At 32.0% G+C, this 22,202-nt stretch overlaps 2 protein-coding genes and 1 long non-coding RNA gene across 3 annotated transcripts; 1 reads left to right on the forward strand and 2 right to left on the reverse strand.

Annotated features, from left to right (window-relative positions):
• Positions 1–537: 537 nt before the first annotated feature.
• LOC130824551 (uncharacterized) lies at positions 538–4,847 on the reverse strand. The gene is made up of 2 exons (XR_009046734.1): positions 4,625–4,847; positions 538–806 (listed from the first exon to the last, which is right to left on the reverse strand). It is a non-coding gene; the product is annotated as an uncharacterized LOC130824551 (long non-coding RNA).
• Positions 4,848–10,340: 5,493 nt separating this feature from the next.
• Positions 10,341–12,893, reverse strand: LOC130823313 (uncharacterized). Its single transcript, XM_057687932.1, has one exon. The coding sequence runs from the start codon at positions 12,891–12,893 to the stop codon at positions 10,341–10,343; it is 2,553 nt and encodes an 850-aa protein (XP_057543915.1).
• Positions 12,894–18,760: 5,867 nt separating this feature from the next.
• On the forward strand, positions 18,761–21,313 carry LOC130823315 (uncharacterized). Its single transcript, XM_057687933.1, has one exon. It carries the CDS (start codon positions 18,761–18,763, stop codon positions 21,311–21,313), a length of 2,553 nt encoding a protein of 850 aa, XP_057543916.1.
• The last annotated feature ends 889 nt before the right edge of the window (positions 21,314–22,202 follow it).

Below are 22,202 nucleotides of genomic sequence, written 5' to 3' on the forward strand. Positions count from 1 at the left end.
TTGATTCTTACATGACCACAAGGAAGAAGCCATCTGTTAAAATCAAGTTCTGATTCTGAAGACAGACACATGAATTCTTGAAATTGAATTCATAGGTCTGGAAGGGCAAATTGTATATGTAAAATATTAGCCAGAAGTAATTTTAGTAGAAAATTATCTAGGATGATTAATTTAATGTTAATCTGGAAGAAATTAGTAAGATTAGTAGGTAATCTGGCAACATTTCTCTGGGAGGATTGATGAAGCATTAAACATACAGTAATATTAGTGCATGGGAAGGTCACGTGCGATTAAAAGACACTTGTCAATTATAGAAGGTCATCATAAGCTAGTGGGACACATGTTAATAAGAGAAGCAAAGAGCGCCATATAAAATAAAGGAAAATTCACCAAAATAAAGAGCAACTTGACACGTCCAAGAAAACTCCAGTGGCATGCAAGGGAATTTTGCGGATTGATGAAATAATAGAAGAATGTTCTACATGCACAATGATAGACTATAAATACACACAAGGAGCACATAAATGAGGTGATTAATTAATTTTAAACTAACTTCTACTACTAAGAGAGATACAAAAGACTCTAAGAAATTTATTGCGACGGAGTTATTACATTTGATTTTCAAGGACCCACATTGATTTTCAGAAGAACATTAAATTGCACAATCATAAATCTAAGAGAGTAATTTCTATTGTACTAAATAATCTTCAAAAGAACATTTGTCAAATATTAATCACAAAAGACCTAACGTTAAAATAAGTCCTAAGTAGTAATCCACCTTGCAGCCACAGTGTTCCTGGAAGGACCTACAGGAATAGCCATCTTCTTCAGATATATTATTGCATAGTTTGGCAAGATAGCAAAGAAAGACTTCCACCAGCACTTAATTTCTTATTAAATTATAAATCAGGGGATTAAGTTCTCATAATTGTCCTATAAACCATACAAGAACACCTCATTCCTTAAAAAAGTTGCCACTTTTCATTTTAAGGTGTTCCATTTGTTGTTCTCATAAAAATCTTTTTATTTGTATCACAAATTTTGTACAAAAATAACCTTGCTCATCCTCATTTCAATATTTTAATAATGTTTATGATCTCACATATTTTCCACTAACTTCATTTTAACATTTTTATAGCCCTCATATGTTTCCCACTAACTTCATAAAAATATATTTTTTTGTAGTCTCCATACTTTATCCACTAACTTTCTTTTAATATTTTTTAAATATGTATGCTTCCCATTTTTCATCCATTAAATTTAATATTTAATAAAATAATAACTCCACTTTCTAAAAGATTCTATTCTTCTTAATTTCCGTGAACATTCCTTTTGAGAACGTCATTAAGGAACGGCGGGAGTACTATTTAATTTAGTGTGAATCAAATAATATTAAGTATTTCTCAATAATTGTATTGTTTTTATTGAACTCAATAATTGTACTTTATTATACTTGTAAAAGGAAAATACTTACTATTTTAATACCTTTTAAAGTTGACACACACTAAAATAGTGTTGACCAAAACCATACAAGACTTTCTCAAACATGTAATAATCGTGGTGATTAAGTTGTTATTCTATATTAGACCTGATCATGGGCGGCCTAGCCCGCCGACTTGGCCCGACCCGGCCCGAAAAAGTGAGGGTTTGGGTACCAAAATATGGCCCGATGGGCGGGTTTGGGCAGAAAATAAGCGGCCTGAATTTTTTGGGACGAGTTTGGGATTGCCGTTTGGCCTGCGGGCTGGCCCGGCCCAGCCCAAAAGGAGCTATGTTGGCCCAAGTAGAAGAAATAAATGATTATGGGCTTATGGCCCAAGAAGTAGTGAAAGATTGAAAAAAATAAGATAAATAAACAATTTAATTCCGAATATAAGATTCGGGAAAACTTATGTCCCAAAATAAGCTTCCGTACATCCAAGCCTAGCCTCGGGTAAGTCGCTGTTAGTAACAGCGAATGAGGAGAAAAAAAAAAATTAAAAGGCCCTAAGTCGCTGTTAGTAACAGCGACTTAAGGAGTTGACCAGTCAACCCTTTAAGTCGCTGTTACTAACATCGACTTATAAAAAAAAAAAAAAAAAAAAATAATATTTTTTTTTTTTAAATTTTAATAGTAATGAACTTGAAGTAGCTGTATTTTTTTGTTTTTGGAGCAGCTTGTTTTTTAACCTTCAAACAATTATTTAATAGCAGATGAACTAACTATATAAACTTGTTATTGTTTGATTAATCTTCCGATGTGGGATTGTTTTCTGGAACACATCAAAATAAATGAAACCAAAAATTAGCTCACGAATAGAGCACCGATGTGGGACTAAGTTATTGAAGAGGAAGACATCCACCATTGAAGAAGACCAATAGATTCATTGCAATTTGATATGAATGAGCTGATATTTGGGAGTATTTCAGTTAATAAAATGCCAAGTTTCTGCTTGCAGACTTGCAGTGTTCCCAAAACATTTCAATTTTTTTTTGAACTGCAGCGGTCTAGATGTGATAACTCGGTTGATACAAGGAGATGTGTCTTGGTGCATGTTGTTTGCCAATGACATTGTTCTAGTAGATGAGACTAGGGAGGGGGTAAATGTCAAGTTATAATGATTGAGATAAGAATTAGAGTTACAAGGTTTCAAATTAAGTCGGAGCAAGACAAAGTACATGGAGTGTTACTATAGTACAAACGAGATAGACCATAGAAACTAATATATTGGCTCATGTAGCCGACTCCAATCTTTTGGGATTAAGGCTCTGACATTGTTGTTGAAATATTCTCTTGTATACAATAGTGGGTTTCGATTACTAATAAACCTTATGACATGTTAATTTTTATTACATTAATGTCGAGTACATTCAACCCCCAAACCGTGCCTAGGTGGGAGCCACTTGGCATTTGGGGTGATGGCATATCACTATTGTACTCCAATAAAAAATGACCAAAAGCAAAGCTAATTACTTGAGTATTGTATTCACAGTGCACATTATTGGATATTTGTGGTTGCACTTTACGATCGACTTTGGTTGATCAATCAATATGCTTTACTGTCAAAACTTGATTAATAGTGACCAAATTGCAGATGATAGCAATGAGATATGGTGCCATACCCATTGCAAGAAAGACCGGTGGCTTGAATGACAGGTAGGTTATTTCTTCACTTTGTAATTTAATACATTGATTCTTTTTTGGCTAATCTAAGTCATGCTATATTTTATGCCCTAGTGTTTTTGATGTTGATGATGAGGCAATACCACCTCAGTTCAGGAATGGATTTACATTCTTATCACCTGATGAACAGGTAATTGAACTGTAATATCAGGTTTTATGTTACTAGGAGTTTTGAGAAAATGGTTTGAGTATAGGTTTGAACAACTCGCATACGCCGCCTGCCGTTGTTGGGCTTAGACTTGGACCTGAGTATTCTCACATTCTGTCCTTCAAGCAATTACTATACTATTGTTGTAACAGAAATAGGCAAATAGCTAATTTTTGGTGCTCTATTCGTGAGCTAATTTTTGGTTTCATTTATTTTGATGTGTTCCAGAAAACAATCCCACATCGGAAGATTAATCAAACAATAACAAGTTTATATAGTTAGTTCATCTGTTATTAAATAATTGTTTGAAGGTTAGAAAACAAGTTGCTCCAAAAACAAAAAAATACAGCTACTTCAAGTTCAATACTATTAAAATTTAAAAAAAAAAGAAAATTTTTTTTTTTTTTTTTTATAAGTCGCTGTTAGTAACAGCGACTTAAAGGGTTGACTGGTCAACTCCTTAAGTCGCTGTTACTAACAGCGACTTAGGGCCTTCTAATTTTTTTTTTTTTTCTCCTCATTCGCTGTTACTAACAGCGACTTACCCGAGGCTAGGCTTGGATGTACGGAAGCTTATTTTGGGACATAAGTTTTCCCGAATCTTATATTCGGAATTAAATTGTTTATTTATCTTATTTTTTTCAATCTTTCAGAAGTAGTATCACACTATCACTAAATCACTAAATCAGTAAATCACTAAAACCCTACTCTCACTCTCAAACTCACGCCTCTCACTCCTCACTCACGCCTCTCACTCTCAAATTCTCAATCTGAAATCTTAATCAAGGTAATTTTATTTTATATTTTAGTTCCATGTTTTTTGTTTAGTTATTTTTTATGAGTTTCTGTTTGTGTGAAATATGAATTTATATTGTCATGGACTTATGGTTATGGTAAAATAAAATCTAAAATCTGAAATATGCAAAGTGTAAATGCTTGATTTTGGTTTTATGTTCATGCTAATTTATATTGTCATGGGTAGTTTTATTTTTTTTAAGTAAATCTGAAAACCATAATATGTTTAAAGTTGATAGACACGGTGAAATAAACTTAGATTTGTCGGTTGGATTCCATTTGGATGAATAAAAGATAAAACCAAGCATTGATAAACTGCAAGTCAAGTATGAGGATGAATAAAAACCAAGCATTTACCTTGCTTTTCTTCTGATCAGTGAAATTAGTAAGTATTTAATTAATTTAATATAGATATCAATAGAGTTGTAAATCAATTAATCGGGATCATAGCCTAAGCAGATTCAAATCTAAATCCTCTGCTATGATAGAAAAAACGAGAGGAGGAGAAAGATGAAAACCTATTGGGGAAGAGAATCACAGGTGGACTGTTTAGGATGAGAAAGACTTCCATTAGATGATGAGATGCAATTAGTTGTTGTAGTAATAACAGCAACTGTGGGAGAACTAACATAACAGCAATCCTCTGCTATGATTAGATACAATTCCATTAGATCATTTTTTTTATGATGGGAAGTGTTTTTTTGTTTCTGTTATATTGTTTCATCTCATGTATTATATATAGTGTATAGATCATGAGATATTTAGCCAAGTCTTTAGCCAAGCGCCATATATATTACATGTGTTTGTTCTTTTAATTTGATTACTTTTATAATAAAATGTATTTATATTATAATTTTTACACGTAAATAGTTCAAGGAAATTAATGATTTAAATTGTGCATTGGCTGGTGTAACTGTGTAAGTGTGTAAAACGGAGGATAATAGATTAATCATGGTGTTATATATTTCTGATATATATTTCTGATATATTCTATTTTTTTATTATATTATTAATTTATTTGTTATTAGTTTTTTACTTTATTAGTTTTTTTATTCCAATTATTATTCTGAGTTGTATTTCTGATAATTGGAGAAATGATCATACACAAGATGAATACATTTGTATAACTGCTCATTGGATTGATAGGAATTGGAAGTTGCGAAAAAGAATCATTAGATTTGGAGCTTTAACACCTCCATTTGATGGTATTACTATAGCGGAGGATGTTTGTCTTTGTTTGTCCAAATGGAAAATAGATGGTAAAGTAGGTTCTTTTACATTAAATAATGCGACCTACAATAATACAATGATGAGTCAAATAAAGAGACAACTTGTGAGGAATGGTAAAGGACTTTTGTTCTCTGGTGACTCTTTCCAAATTCGTTGTTGTTGTCACATCATAAATTTAATTGTACAAGCTGGTCTTAGACTTATTGATGATGTTGTAGAAAAGACTAGATCAATTGGCAAACATTTTAGGCATTCGGTACCTAAGAGAAAGAAGTTCTACCAGATTGCTCAACAAACTTATCATTTAGATGGCAAGAAAAGAATTCGTGGTGATTATTGTGTTAGGTGGAACTCAACTTATTTGATGCTTGATCGTGCTCTTTATTTTAGGGCGGCCATTGATTATGTGGTGGAAAAGGATATTGAAATTAAAATGTATTTACTTGATGATGATGAGTGGCACAAAGTGTTGGTGATTCGTGACTTTTTAAAGGTTTTTTACAATATCACTAATGAATTCTCTGCCTCTACAACACCAACTTCAAATGTTTATTTCAAGGGGGTTTTGGATATTCAATGCATGCTACTTGAAACTGCAAATGGTCCTCATTCATTCTTGATTAATATGGTAAAAGAAATGCAAAAGAAATTTAACAAGTACTGGTCGGATTATAATATGTTATTGTCTTGTGCTTGTGTTTTGGACCCTCGTTATAAGCTTAAATTTGTTGAGTATTGTTACAGCGTTCTTTATGGAGAAATGATAGCTAAGGAGAAAGTGGCGGAAGTGAGAGCCATTTTGTGTGACTTGCTAAAGGAGTATAGGGATGTGGATGGTGAGGACATTGGTCAAAGTGGCGAGGTTGGTGGGGAGATAAATATGCATGTTCCTATTGGTAGTGATAGGATGGCTAATTATAGCAGTTGGATGATTAGAAAAGAACAAAGTGTGGTGGAAAAATCACAACTTAATCTTTATTTGGAGGAAAAGAATGTTGATCATAAGAGTCCTCTTGATGTGTTATGTTGGTGGAAAAATAGTGGAGCACCTAGACATCCACAACTTGCCGCATTAGCTCGTGACATCCTAGCTATTCCTATATCATCTGTTCCCTCCGAGTCGGCTTTTAGTATGGGTAAGAAATTGTTCAATCCTTGGAGGGCTTCTCTAACATCAATGACGATTGAATCTCTTGCTTGATATGAAGATTGGCTACGTGCAAAGGGTTTATGTTTAGGTAAGTTATTATTTTGCTTTAATGTATAATTAATTAGTTACATATTTTGATTATTTCATATGCTAACACTTTTTTTCCATACTGCATCAAGGTCGGTCTACCATTTTTAATGTTGAAGAGGAGGAAGAAGAGGTAGATCGTAAAGATGACGATTTTCAAATCATTTATTAGTTACATATTTTGATTATTTTGTATTTGTTTATTTGAATTATTTGTAGTTTGTGTTTTAAATTATGTATAATAAGTAATAATTGTATTTGTTTATTTCAATTATTTGTAATTTGTGTTTTTAATTATGTATAAATAATATATAACATAGGCCCGCAAGCCCGCAAGCTCGCATATTACGGGTTTGGGCAAGAACTTTTACCCGCACTTCGGCCCGACCCGCATCAATGAGCTTTTTCCACCCGGCCCGACCCGATGTTTGATCAGGTCTATTCTATATGTAATATATCTAATTAATATATAACTTATATGTGTAATCCCATAAGACTCGATTATTATAGCAATAAACTATTCATATTAATATACAAATAAAAATTAATTTTTAGCGTAACACTACGATCACCTAAAATATACAAATGTATTTATCTTCATAATTTATCCTTTTTATATATTTTTTTAGTTACAATTAATCATTATGACACTTAAATCCTTTTAAAATTGTTCCAACCATGGGCGGTTCTTAGGAGGTGTGGGGTGCCCAATTGCACAGGGCCTCCAGACTAAAAAGGCCTCATATAAAAAAAAATCATATTAAGATATCATGTTAATTAGTTGGAATAGTTGGGGGGAGATTTACATAATATATTACTAGTCATAGGATCAAATCTAATCAAATACATTTTTCTCTCTTCTTTTTTTTATTATTTATTTCCAAAGCAATCATTTTAACCCCAAACATCTTCTTTTACATCATTTAATTTTCACTCATTCATTAAGCATCAATAATCACTAAAAATAATCAAGATTTTATTCCTTGATTTTTCAATCTTTTAAACTTTTACACTTTTTTATTATTGTACATCAACCATTACTTTTTTCTCTTCCTTCTTTACATCAGAGATTAAAATTTAATTTTTAACAAATTAATTTAAGTTATTTTATAAAATTAAAATAATGTAGTTAGATCCCGAGTTGAGTTTAATTTAATTATAGTAATTACAAATATTATTATATTGAGTTTTTATTTTAGTTTAAGAAAATCTGTCTTTTTAATTATAAAGAGTCCCAAATATAAATCGGTCTTTAGGATATTTGAAATAGATGTTTAAGATATATGTTTATGTGTGGTAGGGGTATGGTGTAGTAGGGGTTATCGTATGTCAAGTAGGGTTTTTTTTTTGTTATGTAAAGTAAGACGTTAAGCTAATTATATAATTACCTTTTTCAACAATCTTATTTTTAATATCAAACTCGAACTTTAAATTATTATACCTATATTTTTATTTGCACTGTGTTTGAATTGATTTTGCAATTTATCAAATTCAAGAATCAGATCTTCCTTTTTTTGGATTTTTTATTTAGAGATAATAAAGAATGGTTCAATTCTCACCATCTACAAGAAAAATTAATTTTTTCTTCTCGTTGCCGACCTTGCCGTTAGGGGATTCTCTAGGCTTACCCCTCATAAAAAAAACTTCTACTCCTTCCATTCTTTTTGTATGTCCACTTTAATTTTTGCACGCATTTTAAAATAAATTTGAGCTTTAATATATCTAAGTACGCATCATAAAAAATTGTCAATATTATATATTAAAAAATTTAAAATCAAGATGAATCTAAGATCCCACATAAATATTTTATATCTTCAATCTCTACTTCAAAATTTTAATTTAAATTCCTATCTCCTAAGGTGAAAAAATTTAAAGTGAGACAAATAAAAAAGAATGGAGTGAGTACATTAAATGCTGATAAAATAACTAAAAATAATAAATAAATAATTAAATAAGCTAAAATTCACAATTTTTCACAATTTATCTCTACGTGATGACATTGATTGGTTTTTGTTTTTTCCTTTTTGTTTTTATAGTTATCTCTTTTAGGCATCTAATCCGTTTTTCTCTTTTATCTTTTTAAATTATTTAATAAAATTAGTTTTGTTCTAATTATAACTATTAATTTAAAATCTAATAGCTCATGATTTCTCCGTTTGAATTTACTTGCAACATCGTAAATATTTATACTATTCATATATATCCCTTACTTTTTATTAATATATAATTTTTATAACTTTTTATTATACATAATTAAAGATATTAAAAATTGAATTAGTGCATTGAACCATATAAATAAATAGACGTTACAAGTATTTTGAAACGGAAAAAGTATTATAAGTTACTATTATAAGAATGATTCTCATCATTAGGAGGACTCTTAGAATAACTTCCTAAGTAAAAAAATGCTTTAAAAAGACAAGGACTAGTGAGCTAACATAGTTAAAGGCAAGAATTTATCAACTAGAACTGACTGAAAAACAAGGGTTTACAAAGGGTGGGTCGGTTCGTGCTCGCTATTTTCTAGCTCTAGACCATAGTAGTACCTATATTTGTCTACATGGTTGGTACATGTAGCACACACAACATACCATTGTATGCTTACTTATGTTTCTTGTTCATAGACGTTTTCTCTTTGTTTTTTTCTTGTTTATTTTCCTTTGAAAAGTATTCTTATTATTTATTGATATTAGTTACATCATCTCATGGTTTGTTACTTTGTTGGAATCAATGGCAGAGCAAAGTATTTCGAGGTCCGGTTTAATTTTTATAAATTTTTATATTTGGGACTCTTTATAATTAAAAAGACAGATTTTCTTAAACTAAAATAAAAACTCAATATAATAATATTTGTAATTACTATAATTAAATTAAACTCAACTCGGGATCTAACTACATTATTTTAATTTTATAAAATAACTTAAATTAATTTGTTAAAAATTAAATTTTAATCTCTGATGTAAAGAAGGAAGAGAAAAAAGTAATGGTTGATGTACAATAATAAAAAAGTGTAAAAGTTTAAAAGATTGAAAAATCAAGGAATAAAATCTTGATTATTTTTAGTGATTATTGATGCTTAATGAATGAGTGAAAATTAAATGATGTAAAAGAAGATGTTTGGGGTTAAAATGATTGCTTTGGAAATAAATAATAAAAAAAAGAAGAGAGAAAAATGTATTTGATTAGATTTGATCCTATGACTAGTAATATATTATGTAAATCTCCCCCCAACTATTCCAACTAATTAACATGAAACCCACTGGCTACCGAGAGCTCTTTTGCCCGGAGGAAGAGGCTCCAAAGTCCATGTAACATTGTTTTCAAGAGCACGAATTTCTTCCTGCATAGACTGTCTCCAACCGTCGTATTTCATTGCCTCCTTAAAATACTTTGGATCATTGTTACTAACTATTGCTGTAATAAACTTTCGATAATGGACAAAAAAATTATCACAGTGTATATAATGTGCAAGAGGATATGGAGTACCTGAAGGACAATCGGAAACTGGAGTCGGGAGAGATGGACTATTAGCAAAAACAGTGTGAGTAACATGGTCGCGAAGCTTGACAGAAGGATATTTTGTACGGAATCCACGGCCCATATGTTCGACGGATGTGTGTGAGTCTTCTTGGTCAGCAAGAGGCTGCTGAATCAGAGTATTAGTAGGCGAGGGCAGCTGATCTGTCATGTCGGAGCTACTACAAGGGGCAGTGTTTGGGGTTTGGCAGCTGGACGTAGATTGTTGCAAGGTAGCTGAGTTCCTGTAGTCACAACTCGTATCTACCCCCCTGACCATAATTAGACACCTCATCCTCACATTCATCATCACACAAACCAATATCCGCAAAATCTTCATGAATGGCACCACTGTAATCATCACTAGACACATTGTGTACATTATCGGGACTAGAAAACGGAAACACATTTTCAATAAATTTAACATCTCGAGAAACAAAAAATTCCTTCGTATTCAAATCATACAATCTCCAACCTTTTTGCCCAAAAGGATACCCGACAAAGACGCACTTCCTACTCTTACTAGCAAACTTGTCACCTTTTGTGTTTTGATTATGAGCGAAACAAAGATATCCAAAGGTACGAATAGTATCAAAGGTGGGTAATTTATTGAAAAGAATTTCAAACGGTGTTTTATTTTGAAGAAGGGGTGTGGGAGTACGATTAATCAAATGTGCCGCACCAAGAATACACTCACCCCAAAAATAAATTGGCAAGTTGGCTTGAAAACGCAAAGCTCTCCCAACACTCAATATGTGCTTATGCTTTCTCTCCACCCGCCCGTTTTGTTGTGGTGTACCAACACAAGAGGTTTGAAAGAGAATACCATTATCACGAAAATAATCAATCAAACATTTAAATTCACTACCATTATCACTTTGTACAATAGTAATAGATTGGCCAAATTGTCTATCCACCATAGCTACAAAAGCCATAAACATCTGAAAAACTTCCTTTTCATCAATCAACAAATATATCCATACAGCCCTTGAAAAAACGTCCACAATAGTCAAAAAATAACGAGCACCACATGATGACTCATGTCGATAAGGACCCCACAAATCACAGTGTATTTTTTCAAAAATGGGAGAACAACTATTAGCACTTAAAGAAAACTTGTCTCTATGGTGTTTGGAACAAAAACAGACTTCACAATTTTTATTCAAACTACTCCTGGATCGACTGACATGAGAAAGAGACTTAACTACTTTCTCAGAGGGATGCCCCATTCTTCTATGCCACAACTCCACATCAGTTGAAGCTTCGATTGTAGACACCACCTTTGGTTTGCTGAAGTAGTATAGTCCATCTCGCCTAACTCCCGTTCCAATCAGAGCCTTCATGTGGTCTTGTATCAAGCACACATCAGAGTGAAATGTGACAACAGACTGTAAATTATCATTAAGTTGCGAAACAGAAAGTAAATGACAGCTTAGGTTGGGAACATATAGAACATGATGTAGAGTGATCATATCTGACAAATGAACCGAACCCTCCAAGGATGCAATAACATTATCACCATTTGGCAAACCCACAGGACAATGTATATTTGTGATGTCAAATAAACAAGATTTGTCTCCAGTGACATGATGAGTTGCACCTGTATCAATGATCCAAGAAGTAATATCGAACTTACCACTCAAGCGATTTTCCGGTATTTTGTCATTACCAAAGAGGCCCATGATAGTTTTCCATTGAGCAGCCGTGAAGACCTCAAGAGCTGCTGCCGTGAAGGCTGCTGATGGAGTAGGAACAGAACAGCTGCTGGTTGCTGCTACTGTAGATCCTCCTATGCTGCTGCCGGCTACTGTTGCTGCATTGGCACGTACTATCCCACAATTTTGACCAGAGGACTTGTTGCCTCGATTCCCCATGGTCCATCCTTCAGGGTAACCCACGATTTCAAAACAGCGAGAGATATCATGACCTCGCTTGTTGCAGTGAGAACACACTTGTAAAGCATAACAATGTGAAGCCAAATGACCCGACTTCTTGCAATGAGTACACACAGTAACCGAGGCAGGCTTCACAGCAGCGCCACGACCCCGACCAACTGCTGCACGGACAGCAAACCCCACAGGAGGGAAAATTTCGTCTTGGACACGTGCAAAACCCTGTACAAGTTCTTCTTGAGATACTTGTTGATAGGCTTTATTCAAGGATGGTAAAGGATCTTGAGCGAGAATATTGGACCTAATGTGTGCATAATACTCGGAATATAAACCAAGCAAAAATTGTTGCAACATATCGTCTTCACGGCGCTTTACATGTTGTTTACTAACATCACAAATACATTGACCACACTTACAAGAAATTAAAGGTTGTAATTGAGCAAGTTCATCCCACAAAACTTTTAATTTTCCAAAATAAATCGCAACAGACATGATTTTAGTTTGCTCACATTTATTAATTTGAGATTTCAACTGATGAATCCGAGGTCCATTCACAATGCAAAAATGTTCATGCAAATCATCCCACAAGTGTTTAGCATTATCATAATTGGAAAGCGTAGATTTTACCTCAGGATAGATTGTATTCATGAGCCATGACACGAGCATACAGTGGACTACAACCCAATCCTCTTTTGTTGCGGGTGACATAACATATGTAATCGTTCCATCAAGAAATCCGAATTTACGACGAGAACAAAGAGCAACTTTAATGGCATGTGACCAAGAATTAAAATTATCAAGTTTGAGTTTGATGGGTGTGATGAAATCTCCCGGCCTATCATGTGCACCGAGGTAGAATGGAGTGTTAATTTCAATTCTTTGTGATGGTGATGGAGCATCTTTGCCGGCCATGGCTTACCGAAGATCGAAAAAAAAATGTTTTGCTCTTGATACCATGAAAAGTTTGGCCAAAAATCCTTGCTTCCATTAACCGAGTCAAAGCATATATGTATTACAAGTTCTTCCTAAAAACTACCAATTATAACTTAATTGCCATAATATGGAATATACACCCAATCATTATATTCTAGACAGATATATTTTCCTAATGACCAATATTCTAGAAGATATTTCATGAATATTTCCGTAATATTATGTCCTTGTACTTCACAAATATGAGTGGATTATAAAGTGAGCTCGACCCATTTCTTTTCATTTACCTTTCTTTAAGTTTGACCAACTTTACATGCCATCTGTTCAAAAACAATAGCACGTGGCAAAGTAGCATTTAATTCTTTAAAGCTTTCTTTTGTTTTCACTTTTTTCTCTTTTACTTTTCTTAGTTTTTTATTTTCTGTTTTATTTTTTAAACTATTCCTATAATTATTAATTATAATTACAGCTGGTCTCTTGGAAACTCTTTTTTTGAGAGACGGTTCTCAAATCCAAGTCCTTAATACTGATTTCATTAATAATATTAAAAAAAACTTGAACAACATGATAACTCAGCAGCTAACAAAGCTCCTTTATTAAGACCTTTTCCAAATTCCAATGAATAAAACACACTTCTGGCTCATGAAGTTTTTTCATAAATTGGATCATGATAAAACCCACTTCATAAATTAGGTCATGAGAAACACGAAAATGGTAGAATGACAAAAATGGTGAACTGAGTTTGACAAGATGAAAAGCAGATGAAAAGGGTTTTGAGCATGAAGAGAAAGAAAAATTAGTGAGATATCAAATGGTGTTTTGGTTTAATGATGAGAAACTTACCACATTAATTGGCACGAGTAACAATTAAACAGCCAAATAATGGGTACAAATTCCAATCCAAGTAAATGCACTTAATTAATTAAACAAAAATCAGTAAATTATAATTCTTATTTTTTTTGGATCAGCCCATCTAAAGGCAATTTCTCAAAAAAACTGTCTTTCATAAGATTTTGTGTTATAATTATTGTACCATTGCCCCGGAGTCACCTTAATTAGCGTTTCATAGTTTTCATTTACTATAAAAAATTATCACAATGAAAATGCAAATATGGCAACTTCAATGGGACAAAGGATTATTGTTTTTGCATTGTGCTTTGCTTTGTGAAGAACTTGAATTAGGTTCATCTATGCTTCTGCTGTTACTTTTGGAGCATCATCTTTGAGGATTCTGTGGTATTAACTAGGTTATGAATAGGTTGGCTTAAAAAATGCTTTTGAGGATTCTGTGGTGTATATATATATATATATATATATATATATATATATATATATATATATATATATATATATATATATATATATATATATATATATATATATATATATATATATATATATATATATATATATATATATATATATATATATATATATATATATATATATATATATATATATATATATATATATATATATATATATATATATATATATATATATATATATATATATATATATATCAATGTATTTTAAAAGACTTAGATCTAACCAATATTTGTGAGATTCATAAATTATTTTTTTTAATACTATTTCATATATCACCACCTAACATGATCGTACTATAAAGAAATGCCCTATAAAGGACATTAAAATATACAAACTTTTAAAAGCTCTCCATTTGACGAACAATAAAGTTTTAGTAGAAAACAAAGGTGAGATAATTATCGGCTTTGCAAGAGATATTTCTTCAAGTTTGCTTAAACAATAAATGTATGAAAAAATTACTTATTTTTACGTGTAGTAAAGACTTAAGAAATTAGCCTTTTATTTTCATGGGAATTTGATTGGTTTATTCTTTATCAATTTTTTTTGAAACATAAATTTTTATTTTTTTTATCATTATCAAATAAATAAATTTGTTAAATTTTTTAATAATAAATAAATAAAATTTAAAAAAAAGTTTTATATGTCAAATATGTAGTTATTTATATCAATTAAACATAAATAAAAAATAACATGTAATTGATTTTAAATTTACAAGAATAAAAGATTTAAGAAATTTGAGTATGAAACCCATATTTAACATAAGAAAAACAAAAAATATTAACTTCAAATAAAGTAATTTCATTTTCTCTAATAAACAAATTTTCAACAAATTTTAAAGTTAGAGGCCAGCTCTTTGTAGTTATGAAAATTTTAGGACATCTATATAAAATTTAGCGAAACTTTAGGTCACCTATGTGAAATTTACTCTTTCTACTTGTATGGCTACTTTCCTTCTTCTTCGTCTATAGCTTTTCTCCATCTTCTCCATCAATTTTTTCATGCTACCTTCCATCTTCTCCAATTTAACTTTCACCATTCAATTCTTAAAGAAATTTTAAATTATGATTCAATTAAGGTTGATATTACGTTGACTAGAGTTAAGATTGAGAATAAGCTTAAGTTTCAAAGCTTATGTAATGACTTTTATTTCACCCATAATTTCCTCCATTTTTAGTTATATAGCAAGCTAGTTGAAGTAGGTGTTTAATACATCTAAAGTAGGTGTATATCAATGTAAAGTGTAAGTTTTTAGTATGTGATATAGGTGTTTGTGATGTAACAAGCAAAGATTTTTAGTATGTATAGTATGTGTTTGTGATATGTGATGTAGGATTTTTAGTATATAAAGTAGATAATTTTGATATCTAAAGTGGGTGTTTATTTATTACAATAGTAGTTTATATTTCTTCATTTTGCAAGATAATAAGTAGACATTTAAACTACGTATAATAGGTATTTTATAATATTAAAGTAAGAGTTTAAGAATAAAAAGTAGATGTTTTAAGATAATAAAGTAGAAACTATTAGATAAATACGTAGGTATTTTAAGATGCTAAAATACAATGCAACCTAGCATCTTAAAATACCTACGTATTTATCTAATAGTTTCTACTTTATTATCTTAAAACATCTACTTTTTATTCTTAAACTCTTACTTTAATATTATAAAATACCTATTATACGTAGTTTAAATGTCTACTTATTATCTTGCAAAATGAAGAAATATAAACTACTATTGTAATAAATAAACACCCACTTTAGATATCAAAATTATCTACTTTATATACTAAAAATCCTACATCACATATCACAAACACATACTATACATACTAAAAATCTTTGCTTGTTACATCACAAACACCTATATCACATACTAAAAACTTACACTTTACATTGATATACACCTACTTTAGATGTATTAAACACCTACTTCAACTAGCTTGCTATATAACTAAAAATGGAGGAAATTATGGGTGAAATAAAAGTCATTACATAAGCTTTGAAACTTAAGCTTATTCTCAATCTTAACTCTAGTCAACGTAATATCAACCTTAATTGAATCATAATTTAAAATTTCTTTAAGAATTGAATGGTGAAAGTTAAATTGGAGAAGATGGAAGGTAGCATGAAAAAATTGATGGAGAAGATGGAGAAAAGCTATAGACGAAGAAGAAGGAAAGTAGCCATACAAGTAGAAAGAGTAAATTTCACATAGGTGACCTAAAGTTTCGCTAAATTTTATATAGATGTCCTAAAATTTTCATAACTACAAAGAGCTGGCCTCTAACTTTAAAATTTGTTGAAAATTTGTTTATTAGAGAAAATGAAATTACTTTATTTGAAGTTAATATTTTTTGTTTTTCTTATGTTAAATATGGGTTTCATACTCAAATTTCTTAAATCTTTTATTCTTGTAAATTTAAAATCAATTACATGTTATTTTTTATTTATGTTTAATTGATATAAATAACTACATATTTGACATATAAAACTTTTTTTTAAATTTTATTTATTTATTATTAAAAAATTTAACAAATTTATTTATTTGATAATGATAAAAAAAATAAAAATTTATGTTTCAAAAAAAATTGATAAAGAATAAACCAATCAAATTCCCATGAAAATAAAAGGCTAATTTCTTAAGTCTTTACTACACGTAAAAATAAGTAATTTTTTCATACATTTATTGTTTAAGCAAACTTGAAGAAATATCTCTTGCAAAGCCGATAATTATCTCACCTTTGTTTTCTACTAAAACTTTATTGTTCGTCAAATGGAGAGCTTTTAAAAGTTTGTATATTTTAATGTCCTTTATAGGGCATTTCTTTATAGTACGATCATGTTAGGTGGTGATATATGAAATAGTATTAAAAAAAATAATTTATGAATCTCACAAATATTGGTTAGATCTAAGTCTTTTAAAATACATTGATATATATATATATATATATATATATATATATATATATATATATATATATATATATATATATATATATATATATATATATATATATATATATATATATATATATATATATATATATATATATATATATATATATATATATATATATATATATATATATATATATATATATATATATATATATATATATATATATATATATATATATATATATATATATATATATATATATATATATATATATATATATATATATATATATATATATATATACACCACAGAATCCTCAAAAGCATTTTTTAAGCCAACCTATTCATAACCTAGTTAATACCACAGAATCCTCAAAGATGATGCTCCAAAAGTAACAGCAGAAGCATAGATGAACCTAATTCAAGTTCTTCACAAAGCAAAGCACAATGCAAAAACAATAATCCTTTGTCCCATTGAAGTTGCCATATTTGCATTTTCATTGTGATAATTTTTTATAGTAAATGAAAACTATGAAACGCTAATTAAGGTGACTCCGGGGCAATGGTACAATAATTATAACACAAAATCTTATGAAAGACAGTTTTTTTGAGAAATTGCCTTTAGATGGGCTGATCCAAAAAAAATAAGAATTATAATTTACTGATTTTTGTTTAATTAATTAAGTGCATTTACTTGGATTGGAATTTGTACCCATTATTTGGCTGTTTAATTGTTACTCGTGCCAATTAATGTGGTAAGTTTCTCATCATTAAACCAAAACACCATTTGATATCTCACTAATTTTTCTTTCTCTTCATGCTCAAAACCCTTTTCATCTGCTTTTCATCTTGTCAAACTCAGTTCACCATTTTTGTCATTCTACCATTTTCGTGTTTCTCATGACCTAATTTATGAAGTGGGTTTTATCATGATCCAATTTATGAAAAAACTTCATGAGCCAGAAGTGTGTTTTATTCATTGGAATTTGGAAAAGGTCTTAATAAAGGAGCTTTGTTAGCTGCTGAGTTATCATGTTGTTCAAGTTTTTTTTAATATTATTAATGAAATCAGTATTAAGGACTTGGATTTGAGAACCGTCTCTCAAAAAAAGAGTTTCCAAGAGACCAGCTGTAATTATAATTAATAATTATAGGAATAGTTTAAAAAATAAAACAGAAAATAAAAAACTAAGAAAAGTAAAAGAGAAAAAAGTGAAAACAAAAGAAAGCTTTAAAGAATTAAATGCTACTTTGCCACGTGCTATTGTTTTTGAACAGATGGCATGTAAAGTTGGTCAAACTTAAAGAAAGGTAAATGAAAAGAAATGGGTCGAGCTCACTTTATAATCCACTCATATTTGTGAAGTACAAGGACATAATATTACGGAAATATTCATGAAATATCTTCTAGAATATTGGTCATTAGGAAAATATATCTGTCTAGAATATAATGATTGGGTGTATATTCCATATTATGGCAATTAAGTTATAATTGGTAGTTTTTAGGAAGAACTTGTAATACATATATGCTTTGACTCGGTTAATGGAAGCAAGGATTTTTGGCCAAACTTTTCATGGTATCAAGAGCAAAACATTTTTTTTTCGATCTTCGGTAAGCCATGGCCGGCAAAGATGCTCCATCACCATCACAAAGAATTGAAATTAACACTCCATTCTACCTCGGTGCACATGATAGGCCGGGAGATTTCATCACACCCATCAAACTCAAACTTGATAATTTTAATTCTTGGTCACATGCCATTAAAGTTGCTCTTTGTTCTCGTCGTAAATTCGGATTTCTTGATGGAACGATTACATATGTTATGTCACCCGCAACAAAAGAGGATTGGGTTGTAGTCCACTGTATGCTCGTGTCATGGCTCATGAATACAATCTATCCTGAGGTAAAATCTACGCTTTCCAATTATGATAATGCTAAACACTTGTGGGATGATTTGCATGAACATTTTTGCATTGTGAATGGACCTCGGATTCATCAGTTGAAATCTCAAATTAATAAATGTGAGCAAACTAAAATCATGTCTGTTGCGATTTATTTTGGAAAATTAAAAGTTTTGTGGGATGAACTTGCTCAATTACAACCTTTAATTTCTTGTAAGTGTGGTCAATGTATTTGTGATGTTAGTAAACAACATGTAAAGCGCCGTGAAGACGATATGTTGCAACAATTTTTGCTTGGTTTATATTCCGAGTATTATGCACACATTAGGTCCAATATTCTCGCTCAAGATCCTTTACCATCCTTGAATAAAGCCTATCAACAAGTATCTCAAGAAGAACTTGTACAGGGTTTTGCACGTGTCCAAGATGAAATTTTCCCTCCTGTGGGGTTTGCTGTCCGTGCAGCAGTTGGTCGGGGTCGTGGCGCTGCTGTGAAGCCTGCCTCGGTTACTGTGTGTACTCATTGCAAGAAGTCGGGTCATTTGGCTTCACATTGTTATGCTTTACAAGTGTGTTCTCACTGCAACAAGCGAGGTCATGATATCTCTCGCTGTTTTGAAATCGTGGGTTACCCTGAAGGATGGACCATGGGGAATCGAGGCAACAAGTCCTCTGGTCAAAATTGTGGGATAGTACGTGCCAATGCAGCAACAGTAGCCGGCAGCAGCATAGGAGGATCTACAGTAGCAGCAACCAGCAGCTGTTCTGTTCCTACTCCATCAGCAGCCTTCACGGCAGCAGCTCTTGAGGTCTTCACGGCTGCTCAATGGAAAACTATCATGGGCCTCTTTGGTAATGACAAAATACCGGAAAATCGCTTGAGTGGTAAGTTCGATATTACTTCTTGGATCATTGATACAGGTGCAACTCATCATGTCACTGGAGACAAATCTTGTTTATTTGACATCACAAATATACATTGTCCTGTGGGTTTGCCAAATGGTGATAATGTTATTGCATCCTTGGAGGGTTCGGTTCATTTGTCAGATATGATCACTCTACATCATGTTCTATATGTTCCCAACCTAAGCTGTCATTTACTTTCTGTTTCGCAACTTAATGATAATTTACAGTCTGTTGTCACATTTCACTCTGATGTGTGCTTGATACAAGACCACATGAAGGCTCTGATTGGAACGGGAGTTAGGCGAGATGGACTATACTACTTCAGCAAACCAAAGGTGGTGTCTACAATCGAAGCTTCAACTGATGTGGAGTTGTGGCATAGAAGAATGGGGCATCCCTCTGAGAAAGTAGTTAAGTCTCTTTCTCATGTCAGTCGATCCAGGAGTAGTTTGAATAAAAATTGTGAAGTCTGTTTTTGTTCCAAACACCATAGAGACAAGTTTTCTTTAAGTGCTAATAGTTGTTCTCCCATTTTTGAAAAAATACACTGTGATTTGTGGGGTCCTTATCGACATGAGTCATCATGTGGTGCTCGTTATTTTTTGACTATTGTGGACGTTTTTTCAAGGGCTGTATGGATATATTTGTTGATTGATGAAAAGGAAGTTTTTCAGATGTTTATGGCTTTTGTAGCTATGGTGGATAGACAATTTGGCCAATCTATTACTATTGTACAAAGTGATAATGGTAGTGAATTTAAATGTTTGATTGATTATTTTCGTGATAATGGTATTCTCTTTCAAACCTCTTGTGTTGGTACACCACAACAAAACGGGCGGGTGGAGAGAAAGCATAAGCACATATTGAGTGTTGGGAGAGCTTTGCGTTTTCAAGCCAACTTGCCAATTTATTTTTGGGGTGAGTGTATTCTTGGTGCGGCACATTTGATTAATCGTACTCCCACACCCCTTCTTCAAAATAAAACACCGTTTGAAATTCTTTTCAATAAATTACCCACCTTTGATACTATTCGTACCTTTGGATATCTTTGTTTCGCTCATAATCAAAACACAAAAGGTGACAAGTTTGCTAGTAAGAGTAGGAAGTGCGTCTTTGTCGGGTATCCTTTTGGGCAAAAAGGTTGGAGATTGTATGATTTGAATACGAAGGAATTTTTTGTTTCTCGAGATGTTAAATTTATTGAAAATGTGTTTCCGTTTTCTAGTCCCGATAATGTACACAATGTGTCTAGTGATGATTACAGTGGTGCCATTCATGAAGATTTTGCGGATATTGGTTTGTGTGATGATGAATGTGAGGATGAGGTGTCTAATTATGGTCAGGGGGGTAGATACGAGTTGTGACTACAGGAACTCAGCTACCTTGCAACAATCTACGTCCAGCTGCCAAACCCCAAACACTGCCCCTTGTAGTAGCTCCGACATGACAGATCAGCTGCCCTCGCCTACTAATACTCTGATTCAGCAGCCTCTTGCTGACCAAGAAGACTCACACACATCCGTCGAACATATGGGCCGTGGATTCCGTACAAAATATCCTTCTGTCAAGCTTCGCGACCATGTTACTCACACTGTTTTTGCTAATAGTCCATCTCTCCCGACTCCAGTTTCCGATTGTCCTTCAGGTACTCCATATCCTCTTGCACATTATATACACTGTGATAATTTTTTTGTCCATTATCGAAAGTTTATTACAGCAATAGTTAGTAACAATGATCCAAAGTATTTTAAGGAGGCAATGAAATACGACGGTTGGAGACAGTCTATGCAGGAAGAAATTCGTGCTCTTGAAAACAATGTTACATGGACTTTGGAGCCTCTTCCTCCGGGCAAAAGAGCTCTCGGTAGCCAGTGGGTTTACAGGACAAAGTTTTTGTCCAATGGTGAAATTGAAAGACTTAAGTCCCGGTTGGTAGTTCTTGGAAATCATCAGCAAGCAGGTATTGATTACACTGAAACATTTGCTCCAGTTGCTAAAATGACTACCATTCGGACCTTTTTGGCCATAGCAGCTTCTAAGAATTGGGAACTTCACCAAATGGATGTTCACAATGCTTTTTTGCACGGTGATCTTGATGAAGAAGTCTATATGAAGTTGCCTCCCGGATTTCAGAGTTCTGATCCTACTCTCGTTTGTCGATTGAGAAAGTCATTGTATGGCTTGAAACAGGCTCCTCGATGTTGGTTTGCAAAATTAGTCACAGCTTTGAAAGAGTACGATTTTCTTCAATCT

Source organism: Amaranthus tricolor, chromosome 9, assembly GCF_026212465.1.
Source record: "Amaranthus tricolor cultivar Red isolate AtriRed21 chromosome 9, ASM2621246v1, whole genome shotgun sequence".
Taxonomy (NCBI): Eukaryota; Viridiplantae; Streptophyta; class Magnoliopsida; order Caryophyllales; family Amaranthaceae; genus Amaranthus; species Amaranthus tricolor.

Excerpts from the sequence above, each read along its gene's own strand:
- LOC130823313 (XM_057687932.1), bottom strand. The coding sequence starts at position 12,893 with ATGGCCGGCAAAGATGCTCCATCACCATCACAAAGAATTGAAATTAAC.
- LOC130823315 (XM_057687933.1), top strand. The coding sequence starts at position 18,761 with ATGGCCGGCAAAGATGCTCCATCACCATCACAAAGAATTGAAATTAAC.